Source organism: Gopherus evgoodei, chromosome 1 (assembly GCF_007399415.2).
Source record: "Gopherus evgoodei ecotype Sinaloan lineage chromosome 1, rGopEvg1_v1.p, whole genome shotgun sequence".
Classification (NCBI taxonomy): domain Eukaryota; kingdom Metazoa; phylum Chordata; order Testudines; family Testudinidae; genus Gopherus; species Gopherus evgoodei.
The window spans coordinates 159,730,350-159,752,049 of NC_044322.1; the positions used below are offsets into that span (position 1 = coordinate 159,730,350).

General features: G+C 40.8%; 1 protein-coding gene across 1 annotated transcript; it reads left to right on the forward strand.

Annotated features, from left to right (window-relative positions):
• Positions 1-969: 969 nt before the first annotated feature.
• On the forward strand, positions 970-19,245 carry RSPH1 (radial spoke head component 1). The gene is made up of 9 exons (XM_030577155.1): positions 970-1,063; positions 2,630-2,743; positions 3,601-3,706; positions 11,622-11,712; positions 12,058-12,193; positions 12,501-12,572; positions 16,682-16,838; positions 17,318-17,458; positions 19,061-19,245. The coding sequence occupies exons 1-9, from the start codon at positions 1,010-1,012 to the stop codon at positions 19,132-19,134; spliced, it is 945 nt and encodes a 314-aa protein (XP_030433015.1). The 5' UTR covers positions 970-1,009; the 3' UTR covers positions 19,135-19,245.
• Positions 19,246-21,700: the final 2,455 nt, after the last annotated feature.

A 21,700-nucleotide genomic window follows, 5' to 3' on the forward strand; every position in this document is an offset into this window, starting at 1 on the left:
TACAAGCCACACACTCAGAAGTGTAGAAATTTGGAATTTTGACTTGTACCTTATATTTGTTGGACTAATAAAGCCATGGCACATCAGGCCTCTTCCATCATTGCCAAGCTAAACCACACGCTATAGTGATTCCCTTTTGTTTGTGCTCAGCGCTATGCCATATGTGCACCAGGCTGAATGTGCCCTGTGAATGCCATACCCTGCATTGTATCTATCATCCCACAACTTACACACACCCCTCACGTCAGTGGGTGCTACTTTCTCTGTGCCTTGTGTCCTGCTCTGTGCCTTACAATCACCCCCTGTATTAGGGTGACCAGGGAGAAAGTATGAAAAATCGGGATGGGGGTGGGGGGTTATAGGAGCAGGGCCGGGTCTAGGCACCAGCTAAGGAAGCAGGTGTCTGGGGCGGCAAATCTGAAGGGGCAGCACTCTGTCTGGCACTCTGACTGTTTTTTTCCCCTCTTCTTTGGTGGCGCTTCAGCAGCAGCTTTTTCTTTTTTTCTTCTTTGGCAGCAGTTCAGCGACAGCCTTTTCATTTTTCCTCTCCAGCGGCACTGCTGTGTTCCTCCCTTTTTTTCTTTGCTTCACTGCTTGGGGTGGCAAAAAAGGTAGAGCTGACCCTTTACAGGTGCCTATATAAGAAAAGACCCCAAAATTGGGACTGCCCCTATAGAATCGGGACATCTGGTTAGTGGTCACCCTACCCTCCCTGCCCTGTATCCCCTGTGCCAGACCCTCGCCCCCTGCAGGCTCCTCGTGTGCGCGGGACTGTGCCCTTGGGCGCTGCGCTGTGCGCTCCCGTCGCGCCCTCTCCGGCCTGAGCGCGACGTTGCAGCCTATTGGCTGGGCCGGACGCCCTGCTCCAGGACCCGGGACAGCAGCACGCGCCCTTAGGGCGGCAAGGGGGCGGGGCCTGTGCGTGTTGCTAGGGTGACGGCGCGCGCCTCCCTCCTCCCGGGCCGGCGGTTCCCATGGTGACGGAAACGCCGCGAGGCCCGGCAGGACCATGTCTGACCTGGGCTCGGAGGAGTTCGAGGAGGAGGCGGAGAACTACTTGGGGGTCAGTGCGGGCCGCGGCCGCCGCTCCTCCGGGGCCCAGCGCTGCCTCCCCCGCCCCGCCCCGCCCCCGGGCCGGAGTCACCCCTCGCCCCCGCTAGCGCCTGCCCCGCGCGGCCCGGCGCCGCCTCACCCACCCGCGCCTTAGAGCCGCGGTGCCAGGAGGGCGGGCTAGCGGCGGAGCTGATCCCCCTCCCAGCCAAGCACCAATGCAGCCCCCCCCACAGCTGTGCCGGGGAGGCGTCCACTCCGCGCTGGCTGCCAGCCCCCTTTTCCCGGGGCCCCCGGCGAGCCTTGCTCCGGAGCCCGCGTGCAGCGGGGCAGCCTGGTGGAGAAAAGCTGGCACCAGCTACCCCAGAGCTGCCCGCCATTGCCAGCCAGGCACTGGCTGCACTGTTAATCTAGGTGCCGGGGGGCTGGTTGTGTCTGTGCACCAAGGTTAAAGGGTGGCCTGATTTTAGTCTGTCAGTGTCCTCCTGGGGAACAAATACTTAACAGTGGGCTCTTTAGTCTAGCAGAGAAAAGTATAACAGGATCCAGCAGCTGAAAGTTGTAGCTAGATAAATTCAGACTGGAAGTAAGATATACTTTTTTAACAGTGAGAGTAAATATCCATTGGAACACCTTACAAAGGGTCCCGATAATTTTAAAATCTAAATAGGATGTTTTTCTAAAAGATCTGCTCTAGGATTTATTTGGGAGAAGGTTTATGGCTTGTGCTATATGGGGATCAGACCAGATGATCATAATGGTCCCTCTGAATCTATAAATCTTCTTTTTCACCTGGCACAGCCCCAGTCCATAACTATGTGGCATTTTAATCAAAAAGCACCCATTAGACATAATTACACCAACATATCTTTAGTTTTGTCACCCCAAAAAGAACTGAATGTGTAATTACTCAATCTTACATATTTTAAAGGTCAATTCTGCTCTAATCAAAGTTAATAGAAGGCCTTCCACTCGTGTCAATCAGAAAAGGAGCAGAGCCATAGACTAGGATCACACAGGATATTGGATTTGTATTATTAAAGTATGAGGAAACAAAAAAAATCACTGTTATGTTGGGATTCTCAAAGCTATGATATGTGTATCTCAAACAAAATGTTTTTAAAAATAAGAAATAATCTTACAAATACAATGATGTCATTCGTTGCTATTTTCTTTTGGATTATATACGTTAGTGATACTCAGCCTCAAAGAGTTGCTAAGCTACTGCATTCAATGGAGTTGTAGAGATAAAAAGGACTTGAGTGAAGTCTTGCCATTTTACTGTGGTATGTAGTGTCTGTTTCAACTTGCTGCAGTCTGTGCAGCAAGAATCCAGCCCCCAACAAATTTCAGTAGTTTGCAGGCAGAACACACCTTTGGGTACCATGTAGGATCTGGTGTGTTGGTACAAGATACTCACCACAGTTACCAATAGATTTCTTGGCCAGGTGCCATCCTGGGACTCAGGAAGAAAATTTGCTGTTCAGAACAAACAATTGACTTCCTCTTTGTACTCATATTGGATTCAGCTCAGAACCCCTGCCTCTTAACTGTTGAATGGCTTATTCCATTTAAATAGGAATATGAAGGTGAACGCAATGCAGCAGGTGAACGACATGGACATGGAAGAGCACGATTACCCAATGGTGATACATATGAAGGAGAGTATGCCAACGGTCTGAGAAATGGGCGGGTAAGATAATTATAGAGCAGTGGTTCACAGACTTTAACAGCCTGTGAACCCTTTCATTAACATGTCAAGTCTCGCAACCCGCCTCTTAAAAAGGAATATTTCCAGGGTTTTTCTCCTTTACCTGAGTATAAATTATAAAAAAGTGATCTTGGAAATATAAAATTTGTTTTTATAACATGCTTATTAGACACTATTTATTATTAATTATTATTTATCATTACAGTATTTTTATTACATTATGAAAATGGCAACACTCTTGTAAGATCTCCCTTTTGTAGCTTGTATCACTTTGAATAAGCCTGTTATAAGACAAGGCTCCTATGTTTCATCAAGGAGTATCAGATGGGAAACAGCATGAAGGTATTTAAGAAGCCAGCTCAAAGAGTTCCTCCTACACAAGCATTCAGGTCTTGAGCAGTCCAGGAAACAGTGCACGTTACAACAAAGCTTAAACTTGTTTTTCATAATAATTTAAAAAACAAGACTAGCTGGCTATTTAATTTTAAAAACAGCAACAAATATTCACCTCCCTTTCCATTTCTTAGAATGAGTCTTGAGGTTTAAATCTCCTCAGTGTGAAAGATAGGCTTGCTTTGATCTGCTTAGCTCTTGGAAGTCCAGGGGCTCTGGGCTGCCGGCCCCGTGCTGGGACAGCTCTGTCCGCCATTAGAGAATTTTTTCCCGAGAACCCCCTGTAACATTTCGTGAACCCCCAGGGGTTCGTGACCCCAGTTTGGGAACCACTGTCATAGAGGATTATTTTGAAAGCCATGCATGTATTTCAGCAATTCCATTAGTTTAGGCACTTCATTATCCTTTTAATTCAAAGTACTATATCTACACCAAATGTATTGCAGGGGACCTACAGATTTAAAAATGGTGCTCGCTACATTGGAGAATTCTTTGACAACAAAAAACATGGTCAAGGCGTTTTTATGTATCCAGATGGATCAAAATATGAAGGTAAAATGTGCATCTTTTGTTGTTGAACATAATTATGAAGATGTAAATATTTGAGAAGATGAGGTGCCTCAGTGGAATTATGGGAAACAATGAGCCAGGCAGCATATTATTGCTTCGATCCACAAAATTGTCCCAAAATTCTTTTTTCCCTCTTCATTCCTGCCTCACCACAGATGTTAGGTGAAGAATGGATTGAAGTTTTTGGCAACAGTTTATTCCTGCCAAATCATCTGATCAAGTGGAATGCTTCATTATATTTAGTGTTGAGCAAATTCTTCGCATTCTTAGTTAGAATCAGAGTAGAAGACAATATAAGTTATGTTAAAAACAACAACCCAAGAACATCACAAGAATATTCATTGACATGTAGAGATTATGCTGACAGACAGTCAAGTTCAGTCCAGAACATTTTCAGATCCTTTCAAAGAACTATAGGTTCTGAACATTGTAAAAATATAGGATTCAGTTCTCCACTGCATCTAAGCACAGCAGCAGAGAGTGGAGGCTAAGGAGGAGCTTATCACAGCTCACCGTTTCTCAGACACCTATAGTTGGTGTAAGTTAAACCTTCAAGAAGGCAGTTTAAATTTACCCTGTTGGCAGGGGGTACAGGGGATGGGGATGGCAGCAGCTAATGGGGGAGCACATGACCCTCCATGTGACTCCTTCCAGCCCCGCTTCCACACTCTCTCCATCCTCTCCCCATGATCCACCCATGTTACCTGGTGGGGGGGAGGGGTGCTCTGTCCTCCTCCTGTTGCACCGGAGACTTCAGAAAAGGAGCAGAATGTGGGGCTGCTGGGCAGTCCCGTGTGGTCGGCTCCTCTGGCGTGGCTGCTGTACCACTCCCAGCCTCGCCCCCCAGTCCTGTCCTCCGGCTGGGCTGCTATACTGCCCCCAGCCTGGCTCCCCAATCCTGTCCTCTGGCAGGGCTGCTGTTGTACAGATGGAGCCAGAGGAGATGCAGGTCAGTGGCAGAGTAGGGGGTGGGGCTGGGGGCAGTACAGCCACACCAGAGAAGAGCCATGGGGCCACTGGCTCCTTCTGTGTCTTTCTGATACACCATACCAGCTATAAATATCTTGCTGGTATGGGGTACTGGGCATACCAGCCTACTTGCACCGCTGAACAGAACTCTACACTGGCAGAGATTCCCCCAGAATTTTCCAAGGGGAATCTGTGGCCGGAGAGCTTAGACTGAAGAATCCAGCCTGTAAAGCTTACTATAAAAAAAGTTTTTACCTGTTGGGAGAACATTTATTTATTTTTATTGGTGAGATTGCCAACAGCAAGGGAGGAGTCCATATATATATCTGCACCTACCTTCAATATGATAGTAACCCCCACAGGGTATATATGGTGAATTAACACCAAGTGACCCACTACTTCTATGTGGACAACTAGTAAATACTCCGTGGTCCACAGTTTGAGTCACTATGATAAATATCATAATGCAGCTTCTACTTCTTGGAGTAGCAAGAGTCTTTTCCCTCCTCTGTACACCTCTATAAGTGTGCAGTTCAGGAAAAGTGAGAGATCCAGGAGAAGAAAACTTTATATATTATAGGTAGATAAGAAATCTGCTACTTAGTAGAAGCACCACCTCCAAATGTAGGCATTATATCTGACTTGTGATTAAGCATTCGCCAGGGAACATCACTGAACTGCTTTCATCAGAATATAGATTGGAAGGCTTGGGAAGATTAGATTCACACTGATGCATCTTGCAGTGCAGAAGAAATGGATGTCAGCAGAAGTGCAAGAAAGAATTAAGTGACTTGCACAGACATAAGTTAAATTAATTTGTTTATGGCAATGTCTTTTGGCCTGATTCATGCACTAGGAAAGCTACATTGGATTGTTTGCTCACTGAGGAACAATTACTTAAGCAGTACCTCATTGTTTGCTTTCTGAGGCTAAAATACTCCGAAAATGAGTTCAAACTATATTTTACTAGTGCAGTCTTTGTTTTATATTTTCCCCTCTAAGAAAAGAAATATTGACTGATGTCATTGTGACTCCCTTACTTTCTGTCTGCACCTATCTTTAATATGATAGCAACCCCCACAAAAAAACCCAACCACCATAAAACTAAGTTGCATAGGCCCAATTCACAGCGTTATTTAAGCTCCTCACTTCCACTGAAATCAATGGCATTCTGTTGAAATTAGCATGTGTCAGCAGTTCTCCTTCCATTCACAGATGCTCTTTTAGGCTTCTTGTACAGAATTATTTAATTTAGCTTGATCTAGATCTTTGCCCTGAACAGAATTCTCAAGATTAATCGGAAGGGTCATTACAATCTTTTACAAATAACAGATTATTTTAGGAATGCACTTTCTTCCTTTATGGTAGCAATGTCTAGGAAATGCAGCAGTTTAAGCAAGATACTGTACTTAAAGAATCTCATAAAACAGAAGAGTGGAATATCATTAGTCCAGCTCCTGAAACAGAAGCTCATTCAGAATATTTCCCCACATTTTAATACTAGGAATGACTGATTCGGTCTGATTCTCTTCACTATCTTCCCTGAAATATGAGGAAACAGATAAATCAGACTCCAGCTGCTTCATTAACCATCTTCAGAGAGTTTCTTTCCAGAATGACATTTAATCTGAGGACTAATGCTGTCTCTGCAAAACATCAGGCGGTTGATCTGATTGTTGGCCTTTTTTATTCATTTTTTTCAATAGAGTAATGTTGTATGCTATCCCATCAGCTTTGAAAGAGGAGATCAGAACCAAAGACAAAGTTTTTAAACTTAAGTGCTTAATTTTAGGCACCACATTCAAATTTTTTGCCCCTGAATGAGTGAACAGATTTCCAGATGTTCTGAGGCACCCAGCTTCTGTTGCACAGTATCTGAAAATCAGAACACTCAGTTACTGGTTTTGGCTTAGGTTCTTTAGAACCTATTAAAAGATTATTTCAACTACAGTGTAAGACACTCTGAAATAGTCCCACCCTATTCTTCCATCGGATGTGTGTAAATTGTCTCAGATTTTAAAGGTGACCTGAAAAGGAAAATAATTTGCCTTATGCTGTCTTTTTTTTTGCTGCTTTATGATGAGCAAAGAAAGCCAAAAAGGTAGGGGGTTTGGCCTGTGTTAGAAATTTAAATCTTGTGCAGGCCAGAAGACTATATGTACCGGAGAGCTAGTGAAATGGTGATAATCTGAAGGATCAGTACAGTGAATTTTCAGTTAAGACTACCAGCCACCCCAATGGGTTGGGAGGGGTGGCTGCTCTGCTCAAGATAGGTCTCACAAAAGGAATAAGAGCTACAATATTCCACGCTCAGCAAGGTTAAAATAAAACAGGCACAGAGTAGCTACCTTTGGCTGCAGGGCAAATGAAACAAAACAAACACAGGGTAGTTTCCTCCCACTTACTCCAAGTGTCCACAAAGAACACAGGGCAGCAGCTTCCTTCAGTCAGGGCCTAGTTTGAGGAAACAAACAAAATTCAGTTCTGACTGTGATCAGAGTCTCTTGGCTCCAGCATAATGTTCTGTGTACAAAGCAGCCAAATAATTCCCCAGATCCTCCTGTCCCCTGAGTAAGAAAAAGACAAATGAGGCTATGATCTCTTCCCATTTTGGATGTCTGTACTGCTTAACTAGCCACAGCTGCCAGCACTTCCCTCCAAGTTTGGCAGCTCAGACAGTCTTTAAGCTTGATTTTCCTCTTTTCTGGGTAGTGAAGATGTTTACATTCTGGTTCACATGATCGAGATGAGGCACATACACGACATCACAAAAGTCCTGCTTTATTTGGTTTTGCTAACATCCATTTAACTTCAAGAATCATAAAAGTGGAAGGGACCTCGAGAGGTCATCTAGTCCAGCCTCCTGCACTCATGGCAGGATGAAGTATTAGCTAGACCATCCCTGACAGGTGTTTGTTTAACCTGCTCTTAAAAACATCCAATGACGGAGATTCCAGAACCTTCCTAGGCAATTTATTCCAATGCTTAACCAGCCTGACAGTTAGGAAGTTTTTCCTAATGTCCAACCTAAATCTCCTTTGCTGCAATTTAAACCCATTGCTTGTCCTATCCTCAGAGGTTAAGAAAAACAGTTTTTCTCCCTCTTCTTTATAACAACTTTTATGTACTTGAAAACTATCATGTCCCCTCTCAGTCTTTTCTTTTCCAGACTAAACAAACCCTATTTTTTCAGTCTTCCCTCATAGATTATGTTTTCTAGACCTTTAATAATTTTCATTGCTCTTCTCTGGACTCCAATTTGTCCACATCTTTCCTGAAATATGATGCCCAGAACTGGACACAATACTCCAGCTGAGGCCTAATCAGCATGGAGTAGAGTGGAAGTATTACTTCTCATGTCTTGCTTACAACACTCCTGCTAATACATCCCAGAATAATGTTTGCTTTTTTTGCAACAGTGTTACACTGTTGACTCATATTTAGCTTGTGGTCCACTATGACCCCCAGATCCCTTTGCACAGTACTCCTTCCTAGGCAGTCATTTCCATTTTGTATGTGTGCAACTGATTGTTCCTTCCTAAATGGACTACTTTGCATTTGTCCTTATTTAATTTCATCCTATTTACTTCAGACCATTTCTCCAGTTTGTCTGCAAGCTTTATAAGTGTACTTTCTATGCCATTATCTAAATCAATGACTAAATTAATATTTTGGGGAAAGAAAGCCTATGTTCAGGATACAGGAACCTCCTCCCTTCAGTGTTAGGCCCCTGAATAAGTGATGCCAGGCTTTGGCAAATTAGTTCTAATCTACTGGTACATACCCTAAGGTCCACTTTTAGATTTTGGAGGAAGGGTCCCTTGACATAACCAAATACATATTCCACACTACAAAATAAAACTATAGGACACTATAAAATTTATGGTGTGAGAGGTGAGGACCACAAGTCACACAGCTTGCACTGTCCACTATAATGTAAATAAAGGTATGTATGTAAGCATGATACTAGGTGAGAATAAATGGAAGAATGTGTTTGGAGTAAAAGAAATAGCAGACAACTATGTAAGTTTGTGAATAGAAGGGCAGAGAGTGAGGAGAGGAAAAAGTGATTGGAGCCCAACCAAGTAAGGGAAGAGGCTGAGAGCCTGCCGCAGGGAAGAGAGAAAAGAGGATGAGAGGCAGAACAAAGGGGTCAGAATGAGGAAAGGAGGGAGACAAGAGAAGGGACGAGTGTGAGACAGTGCTGATTAGACTGAGGACCTGTATGGCCTGCTGTATGATGACATGGCCAGAGCAGAAAACAAGTGACCTTTCAACTATTTTAAAGGGGAATCTGAGGATTCCTCCTGTGTGGTAGCATGTTGGAAATTTCCTGAAGGCAAGGCATGATTGAAAAGGTGGAGTGTGTTCCACTGATACTTGACTGGCAGAATAGTCCCTAGGGACGGTCTAGTTAACATAAATTAGAGCAGCCTTGTGGCTAGGTCTGTGACTTTAAATACACCTTCTCATCCTGTTCTTTAAATCATCAATTAAGATGACATTGCATAGTTCAGACAACAAAATTATTGCATTTTACCTAAACCAACAAGAGAACACAAGATAAAGAGCATTTGGGGCAGAGACAGTCAGCATATGGAAATTCTGTATGTGCAGAAACATTCATCTGATAGCAAGTAATCTTTCAGTCATGAGTAACCAAGAGCACAATAGCTGAACAGAGGTGCAAAACCACCTCACTAGTGAGAATACTGCTGATAGGCCTTTCTTCTTCCATCACACCTAAAAGTAAAGTAATGCACGCATGGATATCCAGCTTCAAGACCAAAGAGTTATGCTGTAATCTGTCATACATGGCTGTATATTGTCAGCTCTACATTGTGTCCTGTTATCAGATTTCCCCGTTACTTTGGGATATGCTTATTTATTCGGGTTACTTTTTTGGAGTGGTGGGGAGGGGGGTTTCTGTAATTCTATTAATACTTTGCTTGTGTTACTTGTGTTTTTCTTTGGAGCTCTACTTCTCCCTTCTGCAAGTCTCCTCCCAGTGGAGATATCCTGCAGGACCTAGGTTCCCTAGGGCTGAGTTTTTCCAGCCTCAGAACTGGCTGGATAAAGCAGCACTTTTAAACTGCCTCCCCTTATATGCCCGTGGGCTCCATGGACAGGGTCAAGCAGTACTTTCAAGCTGTCACTCTTATGTGTCCCCGATTCAGCACATCCCTGTCCACACTCTTACATCACAATTGTACTGGCAGTAACCTATTTGATGAGCAAACCCCGCAGTATTTTGGGTGCTGTGGGGATCTTTAGCTTAGATAAAAGAAGCATTGCTGTAGAGTGAATGAGGGAAGCTAAAAACACAAAAGAGTAAAGTTTAGCAAGAGAGAGAAGCAACCAGCTTAACCATAAAAGTTATTTATTGAATAATAGTGATAAGTACACAAGGAGAGCCTAAGCCAACATAACATACATTATTAAAGCTTAATACCTAAGGTAGAAAGGAAAAAAGAGAGAAAGAGGGGGATCTCACCCACTCCACGAGGCTTGAATGGGTTGGGGTTCCCAGGTGATAATGGTAGCTCAGGGTCTTGAGTGCTGGAGGCAGGCAGAGCCCCCAGCACGATCAGTCAAGAGAGGATGGAGTCCCAGTGGAGCTGATGCATAGTTTGGATCTAAGCATCAGAACACTTACTGGAGGGTGAGTAGGGATTAATGTAGAGAAAATATAATGGTTCAAGGGAGAACATCAGATTTGTTTATGAATAAACTTATGACTCAAGGGTTCTCTTTAGGATAGACAATAGGAGTGGATTACTCTTGGCTATGGGTGGTGTTTTATTCCAGGGAGCTCACAATGCAACAAGTCTGCTTTAGTATTTTGGATGTTAATCAAGGATTCATTACTAGAATTGGTCTGATAATTGCTGAGCTGGGTGTGTGCAGGCATAGGTTCATTAACATCTGGAGCAGAGATTCCCATGATGCAGTGTGTCCCTGCTTTTCTGGTCCCAGAGTTCAGTGCAATTTTCTGTTCTCCATTCTGTATGCAAATTGAGATGTTTCTCTGTCCCGTCTTTTATGCAGATGAGGCTAGGGGAGTTGTCTGTTTTTCATTCTGTATGCTAATGGAGATGTCTTAATCTTGTCACCCTTGTCAGGACGGGTCTAGGTGTGTCTCCCATCCACCCTTCATTGCTCTCTGCAAGTCTTTTCTGTGATGGGTTTTGATTTAAGCAGAGGCTGGTGGGGGCGGGTATCTTTCATGAGTCAGTCAGGTTGGATACTGTGCCCTAGTTCCCCAAGAACACAGATCTGACTGCAATCAGTCCCCCCTCCCCCCAAAACCTTTAGTTCTCAGACTGCTCCAAAGTGGCATTAGACTACAGCTGGCTAATTCTAATTCTCTAGCTCTCAACTGGCCAAGTAGATGCTGTTTTGCACTGATTAGTTTTATGGTCCAGAACATTCTCCCTGCCCTTTCTAGAAGCCTGAAGCCCTACTGATTCTCAATAAGAGAATAGTTTAGCATATCCTCTGAATCTGTGCATGCTCATGGCTTTTCTCCTGACAAGTCAAATCTTTCCATCAGTTAGAAATACTGTACTAGTAATATCAATAATGATATAGTGACAAATGGTGGCCTGCTTTATGTCAGGGAATGCCAGTACTTTTCTAATTTAATTTACTGTGGAGTGTGAAGAGACTACACTGATATACAAGCCTGATAAGCTATCTTTACTGTTCACACAGAAGTTGAAGATTACTGAGGTAGAGCTTGCTTCTGCTCTCATTGAATTCAGTTACAGAATTTACATTGTCTTGAGTTTACATGTTCATTTTCTAATACTGTATATTCATTCACATAAAAAGTTGACTAAATGTCTAGATGATCATTGTAAAGGCTGACTTCTATGACCAGTTAAATTGATCACATCTCACTCTATTTTTGTCACATCCGTTGCAGGAGAATGGGTGGGAGACCAAAGACATGGCAATGGAGTTTACTACTACGTGAATGGAGACACCTACACTGGAGAATGGCTTAACCATTATAGGTTTGTTTCATTATTACAGTGAACTTTCAAGTTTCTTGATGAAGTTTAAAAAATGTTGTTTTCAGAGTTGTAGTTGTCCTTTTGAAAGAGAGAGCTGTGGGAGGGCCTTGGCAACTAAATCCAGTTTGGAATGGGAGGAAAGCCTGCAGTAAGACATCAGCTGATTTCAATAGAGCCAGACACAGCAGGCAGATGAGCATGAATGTATGAAGATGTTCTTTGGGTTGGAAATATGGATTAATGTGGCATTTGTTTTAATCATATGTTTAATGAATTAAAATTGCAAAGAAATCCTGCTCTTTTAATTTACAGTAATATAAAGTACAATTATTATTTGCCTCTCAGGCATGGGCAAGGTACATACCTCTATGCAGAGACTGGCTCTAAATATGTTGGTGGCTGGGTAAATGGGCAGCAGGAAGGAGCAGCTGAACTTATTCATCTAAACCACAGATACCAGGGCAAGTTTGTGAATGGAAATGTAAGTATGTTGGAAAATGATATTTGAATTTGAAAAAATAACGCATGTTGTTGTTCTGGTATGCATTCTTTACATTGAAAAATTAAACTAGGTTTCCCATTTTGCACAGTATTCTCTGAACCATAAATGTAACAGATATAAATGAATCTATGATGCAAAGTTTCTCCAAAGTTTACTTTTCTCATTTTTATTTAACATTGTGTAAATTACATAGTACAGTGTTAAGTGATCATCTGTATTTTTCATTTACTCCTCCAAAATTTTCTAGCTTTAAAGTCTTGCTAACTTTTTATTTCTCTGTGTACAGCCAATAGGTCGTGGAAAGTATGTCTTCGATATTGGGTGTGAACAGCATGGTGAATACACACATTTAGATCAGGTAAATAATATAATACAGACTATACCAAATGTTAGAAAACTCAGCAAGTCAGGTCAGCCTGTTCAAACGTAGTCTGCCTAGCTCATTACAGGTACTGTATATTTGAAAAGTCCAACAGCTTTAGAATGTACTTTTCTAAGCACCAGAGTAAATAAAAATAACTTGTCTGGCTACTGTGCTGTGCAAGGCCGGACACATGAAGGCCCCATTGCTGCTCCCATTGCAAACTCTAGAAGTTTTGCCGTTGATTTGAGGTATGATCCTGCTTTCACTGAAATGTGCTAGCCTTCTGCAATACAAAAAGCCAGGCAGAGTTTTGATTGACTTTGGCCTTTATTTTGAAGATGTCATGTCCCTGTACCAGATATGGACTGGCTTCAAAGCTTGCTTATATATACCAGATGTGGTCATCATAAGATCTCTTAATGCTGTGCTCCGTATAGTTGAGGTTTGTTTAAATAAGGTATTTTACACACCATGCCCCTTAGTGGCTGAACAGTATAATATATTTTAGCACTCCATTACAGAAGACTGGAAAATAAAAATATAGTACTAAGTAATTCTAAAATTTAGTGAAAAATTACAGGTGCAAATTTAGAGCCACAATTGAAACTACTTTTTCAAATGTGGTCTATTATTGTCCTGATCCTATGAGGAACTAAGTACCCACAACTCCCATTGATTTCAATAAGAGCTGTGGGTGAATAGTATTAGGGAATGATTTTTCTTCTAGCTTTTGAGTGTGGTTTTTCAGACCTGTTTCTTACTATCTGACCTACATACTCTAGTTATATAATAAAAATAATAATGCCTAGCTGTTATTACAAATATATTTTTAGCTTAGTATTTAGATTTCAAGATAACAAACATGCTGCATTTAGTTTAGAACTTGCTCTTTTTCTATATTGCCTGACATGCCAGATCTTAGTCTATTACATGCTATTTCAAAACGTCCAGTGACACAATTATTTCAAATACAGTCTCACCTAAATGAAAGCTTTGGGCTATTTGTATTCTTTCTTTTTTCAAAAAGGGTCTTCCTCATTTTTCCATCTTTCTACAGTTAACGTGTCAATCTAGTGCACATTTATTTCTTCTCTTTCATTGATTTGCTCAGCTAATACAACCCATGGACAAGAGAAAGGGCAGCAAAAACCTGCCTTCTCTTCCAGTGTATGGGAACCCACACACCACTAAACGCTTTATCTTCATGCAGCCTACTGTAACAGAGGTGCTCTCTGGGTTTGCATGAAGTGTTTCTGCTGCATGGTTAACGTGCATGTAACAAAACACAAAAAAAGGAGCGTGGGAAACAGTATCCCTTCATAATATCAGTTTGAATGGGAAACTTTTGCTTTACCTGTAAAATTTAACTCCAGTTGTTTTTGTTTGTTAAGACCTTAAAAATATGAAGCATTTTATAATTGAAATGATTATTATTTCTATTTTATTGCATGTTTTGGTAAACAGCTACTAAGATGTAAAACATATGCTTTGGCTTTGTTTTACTTTTATTTTTTAATCAAACTGTATTTCCCTCCTTAAATGAAAAATACTTTCCTCTTTTTCTGTAAAACTACTGCAGTTACATTTTGAAATGTTTAGATCGGGGTCAGCAACCTTCGGAAGTGGTGTACCGAGTCTTCATTTATTCACTCTAATTTAAGGTTTCGTGTGCCAGTAACACATTTCAACATTTTGAGAAGGTCTCTTTCTATAAGTCTATAATATATTACTAAACTATTGTTGTATGTAAAGTAAGTAATGTTTTCAAAATGTTTAAGAAGCTTCATTTAAAATTAAATTAAAATGCAGAGCCCCCCGGACTGGTGGCCAGGACTCGGGCAGTGTGCCACTGAAAATCAGCTTGCGTGCCGCAGGTTGCCTACCCCTGGTTTAGCTATTGTTAGACAAAGCACTAGGAAAGATAACATTCATCCCAAGTATATTTGTAAGCAGTAAGATATGGGGAAGTGTATATGGTTATAATGGAAGATTTATGTGTATAACATGATGAAACCTTCAGCCACCCAAGAAGTATGAGCAATATCAATTTCTTTAGGTCAGTGCTCTCAGATTTCTATAAAAAGGGAACAACTTGCAACTCCACAGCAGATCCCTAAAGAGCAGTGTGTGGTGGTGGGTGTGCCAAAGCCAGCGTCTCTGCTGCTAGAAGTCCATGTTGGGAGAACTCAGGGCTCTTGCAGACAGTGGCTTATCTGACAGTGGCTTATGACAGCTGGTCATTGTGTCTGGGGGGAGAGGAGGAAAGTATCTCCCCCTTTCCCACTCCCCCTGCATCTTCCCAGCATCTGGCCTGGTACTTTGTGTGTGCTAAGATTTTCCCCTTAGGTATATGTCTATACTGAAGCTGGGACTGTAATTTTTAGCTGAGGTAGACATTCCCATGCTAACTCTCCGATCAAGCAGTGTAGCCAGAGTGGTGCAAGCAGTCAGGAGGGCTAGCTGCCCACATACGTACCAAGCATTTCAGAGGTGATTGTGTTTGGTTGGCTCCCCTGCTGCCACTCGTACCTCTGTGTCTACACTATTTTTAGCATGCTAGCTTGATCAGAGCTAGCACAGATATGTCTGTCTGAGCTAGGAAATATACCTCCAGCTCCAGTGTAGACATACCCTCAGTTCTTAAATCTAACTGGTGCTGATTGAGATGCATTAAAAATTAGGGCTCGGTTATGGCCTGTAAGAACCTGAACCATATTTGGAAAGTGAAGAGGTTCATTGTCGGAGGTGTTGCCTGAGGACATTTTGCCTTTGCAAAATGGGCACCAAAAATTAGGCATTTAACTCCATATTTGGATACCTGAATATAAGTAGCCGGACTTTTACAAGAGCTGAGCACGCAGCAGCTCCCTCTGACTTCAGCAGGAGCTGATGGATGCTCGATACTTTTGAAAATTAGGCCATTTACGAAGGTGTCTAAATGTGAACTTAGAAGCCTAACTTTAAGCACTCACTTTTGACAGTCTTAGCCCTTAACTATAGCAATTACTCTCAAGTGAATCCTGTGATTATTATTTACTGTAAGTCACAGTAAATAATACTAATTACTATAATGGAGTATTACAGTTCTAGCTGAGGTAGACATTCCCATGCTAGCTCTCTAATCAAGCAGTGTAGCCAGAGTGGTGCAAGCAGTGAGGAGGGCTAGCTGCCCACATACGTACCAAGCATTATAGCAATGAGAATAAACAGTCCAAACTTTGCTTGTTTGCTGTAGCTGAAATAGTTGTAGTACACGACTCATTTTCAAATAAAATTAGTTTAAGAAAAGTTAGCTTTCAATACAGCTAGCTAGTCTATAATTTAAACTCTCCCACTTTTGTATAAAATAAATCATTCTTATTTGTAAAGAAAGTGACAGAAGGGCTGATATTGAGAGCACAAAAGCTCATGTACAATACTACATTCTTCATAAGTTCCATGGGTTTTACCTGAGCGCAGGCGGCACAGCCTTGTGAAGCAGAGAGCAATTTTGTATTGTGTGCACTCTTTCTTGTCTGTTTCTGAAAGGGGTTGGGGCAGAGAGCTATATAACCTCACTGGGAGAAGCAGGATGCATTCTCCCTCTGGGGTGCAGAATGCCTCCGTGAGCTACCTATGTGCCAGACCTATGGTGTAGGTTGATGTGGAAAGGAGGCAGATAATGAGCCTGCCTTTTCTCCTTTTCATCCCTTTTGTGGCACTGGGGAAATGGAACACCCCAGTGTCTGTAGGTACTGCCGTTAGACCCAGCCCTTCTGAGAGTTGCAGAATGATTAAAGAAGAAGGCTCTTTGTTGCCTGAATCTAAGCATAAGAAAGAAAGGAAACAAGCATTTTTTTCTTTAATTTTGAGACCAACGTTATAACTGACTGACTGCCTCCAAGTTTTCTAGCTTAGAATGGTTTTCTCTCTCTTCTAAAGTTTGTGACTGTTAATATTGTTCAGTTGTTGTTTCATATTGGCACCATACTGTAAAGAGCTGTATTGTTACCATTTCAAACTCAGGGTAAAAAGAGATTTCAGTACATGCAAACAGGCTCATAGTCATTACCTTCACATTCCCAATTGTGAGGCTAGATTTTTTATGTTTGTTTGTTTTTTAGGATAAAGGGGAAGAAGAGGAAGAGGAGGAATCTCAGTCAATTATTCCAAAATGGAAAGCAAAAAATATTACTAAATTAACTCTGTGGACACCGGGGGTTGAAAAACCACCACCTCCTGAAGAGCCTCCAGCTGCAGAAGAGATGCCAGAAACTGCAGGTTTGTCCTGATGAACTGTTGGAAACTCCTTCCCCCCAAAATTCCCCAAACTGTTTCTGCCTCATTAATTTGCATATGTTATAATAGAGTTGTACTTTTTGTCAGCTTACAAGATGCTGGATATTAGCGACAAGTAAAAGTGTGAAGGTTCATCTTATTGCAGCACATTCATATGCAGCAGAATGCATGCTGAGTATACTTCCATTTGATATAATGTGGTGTTAGTAACAGAGACAACTGTCCTGGGAAGCCTGTAACATTAGAGAAATTATTATAATTTGATTCACGGCTTGATACTGCAACCCGTCTATAAGCATTCCCCATGAAGTCAGTGGGATTACTCACATGAGCCAAGGCTACAGGATTGGGCCTAAGATGTTAGCTGTTACTTAAGAATAAAAATAGTGGCAATGAACAGTTCTATAAAGTTCTTCTTCCCCGTTACAGGTTGACATATATCTCCTTTTCTCCCCTTTCAGTTGCTGAGGAACCTGTTGCTGAGGAACCTGTTGAGGTTGGGGAACCTCCTGCTGAAGCTACAGAGCCCACTGAAGATCTATTCCCATCTAAGGAGGGAGAAGAAGAGGAGGAAGGGGGCAAAGAAGATCAAGTGGATCAAGGTGAGGAAGAAAGAGAGGAATGAGTGATTATAGTTGGCCATCTAAAATGGTGCATGTCAACTAGCTGAAAATGTGTTACTGTGTGGGGGCACATTATCGTTCTGAAAAGATAGTAAACTCTTGTTTTTCATAAGGGTCCAAATCTTCACAAGGTGGCTTTTAATTTGTACACTCAAGTTTATGTGCATTATTGTTTGCACATAGTGGAGATTTGAAACTTGTGTGTACAAAAATTAGAGGCCAGGCTGACATGCCTCACAAAATTTAGCCCCTCAGAGTGAAGCTCCCCACTCCACCCCCAATGAGAGGAATGTTCTCCTCACTGGAATGAAAAAACAAAATAGAACCAAAATGCCCTAAGAGATAATGAAACAAACCTTTTATATTAATGTAAAATGTGTTTAGTTAGAAAGTGAAACTGACATACAGGACTTCAAACTGTATCACTTATCACGCAAAGCTTTGTTCTGAAGAAAGAAATCTCATTACTATTGATGGGTCTGATCTTTGTAATACACTAAATGGAATGCCAGAGCTAACCGACACCAGAACTTTGGACGTTTGAAATCTACATATGAATTTGGAGGCTTGATCCTGTTGGTGACACTTGCACACTCTCATTCAGAAAGCTAAATGAATGATTAAAAGAAAAACTAGTTTTGAAAATGAAGTTATTGCTTTTTAATGTTTGGCTGTTTTAAGTATAGTTTCTGAATTTTCAGTATTTTTAAAAAAATATTTCAAATTATTTATCACAATTATTAGAAGGTATTGTAAAATGAGGCCTATGTTAAGCCATATTTTATGAGTAAATCTCCAGCTACTTAAAATATGGACTGCATATATTAAAACATATCCAGAATTGTAAACTTTTATTCTGATGTTTCAAACCATCAAGTGTTTGATTCTCAGTTTTTCATCAATCCATTTCATGTTAAGGTAAAGTGCAAAACTGACAACAGGAGCCAGAAAAACAAATAAATGGCTTGAAAATATGCCGAAACATACACTAAACACACAGAGCTAAGTTCTTTGATTTCAGCAGAGTTATGTCCATGAAGAATTTGGCCCCTAATATACAGAATGTGATGATGCTGAATGTACTTGTAATGTTTAGGCCTCATTAGTACTTTATTGTTCTCTAATAATGTTCTCTAATAATGAAATATTAATTGAGCAGCCCACACCTCAGTAATTAGTATTTTTTGTAATGAACGGAATCAGTCCATTTAAGTCCTGCAGCATTCTGTTGATGAACCTAGGGCTATGAGTATGGGTTACATATTTATGTCCTCATTCGTTTACCATAGGGTCTTTCCTTTGGTAATGTGAATACAGTAAGTGGACTGTAAATTTAAAGCAGTTTGGGATTTTATTATATCCCATATATGCCTATCTTCTAAAAAGAGTGAGATTTTTTAAAGCACTCCACTTAGGCCCACTCCTAATAATGAACTGGACAGTATATGTAAGGAGCCTGCACTATATTTTCCAGGATAAAGTATTACTACAATGAATGAATGAATTAAAAAGATTTCAAGCACTATTAAGCACTATTCTTTTATTAAATGTACCCCAGATTTCATGTTTTTCTCCCAACAGTAAATACTAGTTTAGAGGAGAAGGAGGAGGAATCAAAGGAATCAGAGGAGGCAGAAACAGGTAAAGAAGAATAAAACCAAATAAGGAAATTACACAGAAAAAAGCTAGGTACCATAGCCCTGTATTATTCTTATTCAATTGAAAGCTCTGTTACACTGTTTTGAATAAACATATTTTTCTGAGTACTTTGTGTAGAAAATGCCTTTTTTTCTGAACTCACAGTTTATGATTTCTAACTCCAAGTCCATTTTATTTGCTACATACAGTATGTGTACCCATTGGTTGAACTCAGTGGGACTCCTCACATGGATAAAGTTACTCATTTGTTTAAGTGATTACAGGATCAGGGTATATCTTTGGACTCTTTCACATTATTAGTTTAAAATGGAGTGTACACAAATGAGAAGAAAAATTCTCAGTAATTTCCCATAATGTATCAGACCATTGTTCACTGAAGTCTGTATCTTAACTGTGGCGGTGGTCTATGCCCAATTCTTCGAGGAAGGTGAACCTTGGATCTTCCAGTCCTCAAAGTCCTTAAGAGCAGTACCAAATCAAAACACAGCTTTTCTGTTGGAAACTAATTCTCAGCATCAAAAATATTTTTGAAATTGTGATGTTATAAAGCAATTAAAATGACATTTGCACCTGCTTCTTTAGCAGTTTTACTAACTTCATAGACCATGGCAGTGTGGAGTTGCACACAAAAAAATTGCACTAGTGTACAGTGCTATAGCAAGTTTTTGTGCATCTTCAGAGATTGAGTGGAACAGCACAAAAACAGTTGCAAAATCTCAGTGCTTCAGCTATGTTTTTTTTTCCTTTATAGAAAAACAAAATAAGGAACTAACCACAAAATGCTATATTAATACAGTGTTAAAATTGCAAATTTGACTGCACAAATATCAGACAATATAAATTTAAGGTTCTCATAAAAACACTAATGCCTCCATGTTGAGTTACTAGTAGTGTTCCCCAAGGGTCAGTCCTAGGACCAATCCTATTCACCTTATTCATAAATGATCTGAAGAAAGGGGTAAACAGTGAGGTGGCAAAGTTTGCAGATGATACTAAACTGCTTAAGATAGTTAAGACCAAAGCAGACTGTGAAGAACTTCAAAAAGATCTCACAAAACTAAGTGATTGGGCAACAAAATGGCAAATGAAATTTAATGTGGATAAATGTAAAGTAATGCACATTGGGAAAAATAATCCCAACTATATATACAATATGATGTGGGCTAATTTAGCTACAACTAATCAGGAAAAGGATCTTGGAGTCATCGTGGATAGTTCTCTGACGACGTCCACGCAGCGTGCAGCGGCAGTCAAAAAAGCAAACAGGATGTTAGGAATCATTAAAAAGGGGATAGAGAATAAAACAGATATTATCTTATTGCCCTTATATAAATCCATGATATGACCACATCTTGAATACTGCGTACAAGTGGTCTCCTCATCTCAGAAAAGATATACTGGCATTAGAAAAGGTTCAGAGAAGGGCATCTAAAATGATTAGGGGTTTAGAACAGGTCCCATATGATTGAGAGAGTAAAGAGGCTAGGACTTTTCAGCTTGGAAAAGAGGAGACTAAGAGGGGATATGATAGAGGTATATAAAATCATGAGTGATGTGGAAAAAGTGAATAAGGAAAAGTTATTTACTTGTTCCCATAATATAAGAGCTAGGGGCCACCAAATGAAATTAATGGCAGCAGGTTTAAAACAAATAAAAGGAAGTTCTTCTTCACACAGCACACAGTCAACCTGTGGAACTCCTTGCCTGAGGACGTTGTGAAGGCTAGGACTGTAACAGCATTTAAAAGAGAACTGGATAAATTCATGGAGGTTCAGTCCACTAATGGCTATTAGCCAGGGTGGGTAAGGAATGGTGTCCCTAGCCTCTGTTTGTCAGAGGGTGGTGATGGATGGCAGGAGAGAGATCACTTGATCATTACCTGTTAGGTTCACTCCCTCTGGGGCACCTGGCATTGGCCACTGTCAGTAGACAGGATACTGGGCTGGATGGACCTTTGGTCTGACCCAGTACGGCCATTCTTATGTTGATACAATGGTTAGGCCCTGATCCTGCAAATACTTAAACACTTGCTTAACTTAAAGCATACAAGTAATCTTATTGACTTCATATAGGACTACTCATGTTCTTAAAGTTAAGCCAAGTATGTAAGTATTGACAAGTTTGTGCCTAAGATATTTTACAGGTCCCTTTTGGGGTAAAGGAGCTGTTTCTAGCCCTGGTGAGTCATGAGATATCAATGTTACTGAAACAGGACTAAATATTTCAGACCAGGATAATTTGAGTGACATTCTACATTAAGAGGAAAAGGAGTTAACATTTTAGTGGCAGAGTCTTTTTATTGTAACACAGAACCTATCTAAAGCTGTTGCAGAGGTTTTTGAAAATAAATAGTAGAGATAGTTAAAGGAAGGAAGTGATAGGTGTAAAATAAATACAGTTTATCACTTGGTTTTGCAATTTTTCTCCTGTCTACAATTTCTTATTAAGGAAATGCTCATTTAATTTTTTTCTCCTACCCTGCTTGAAATTTTGTTTGCTATTCCTTATTACGTTTTAAGTTGAGCTTCTCATGTGGTTATCTTTTTTAGTTATTGAATATTC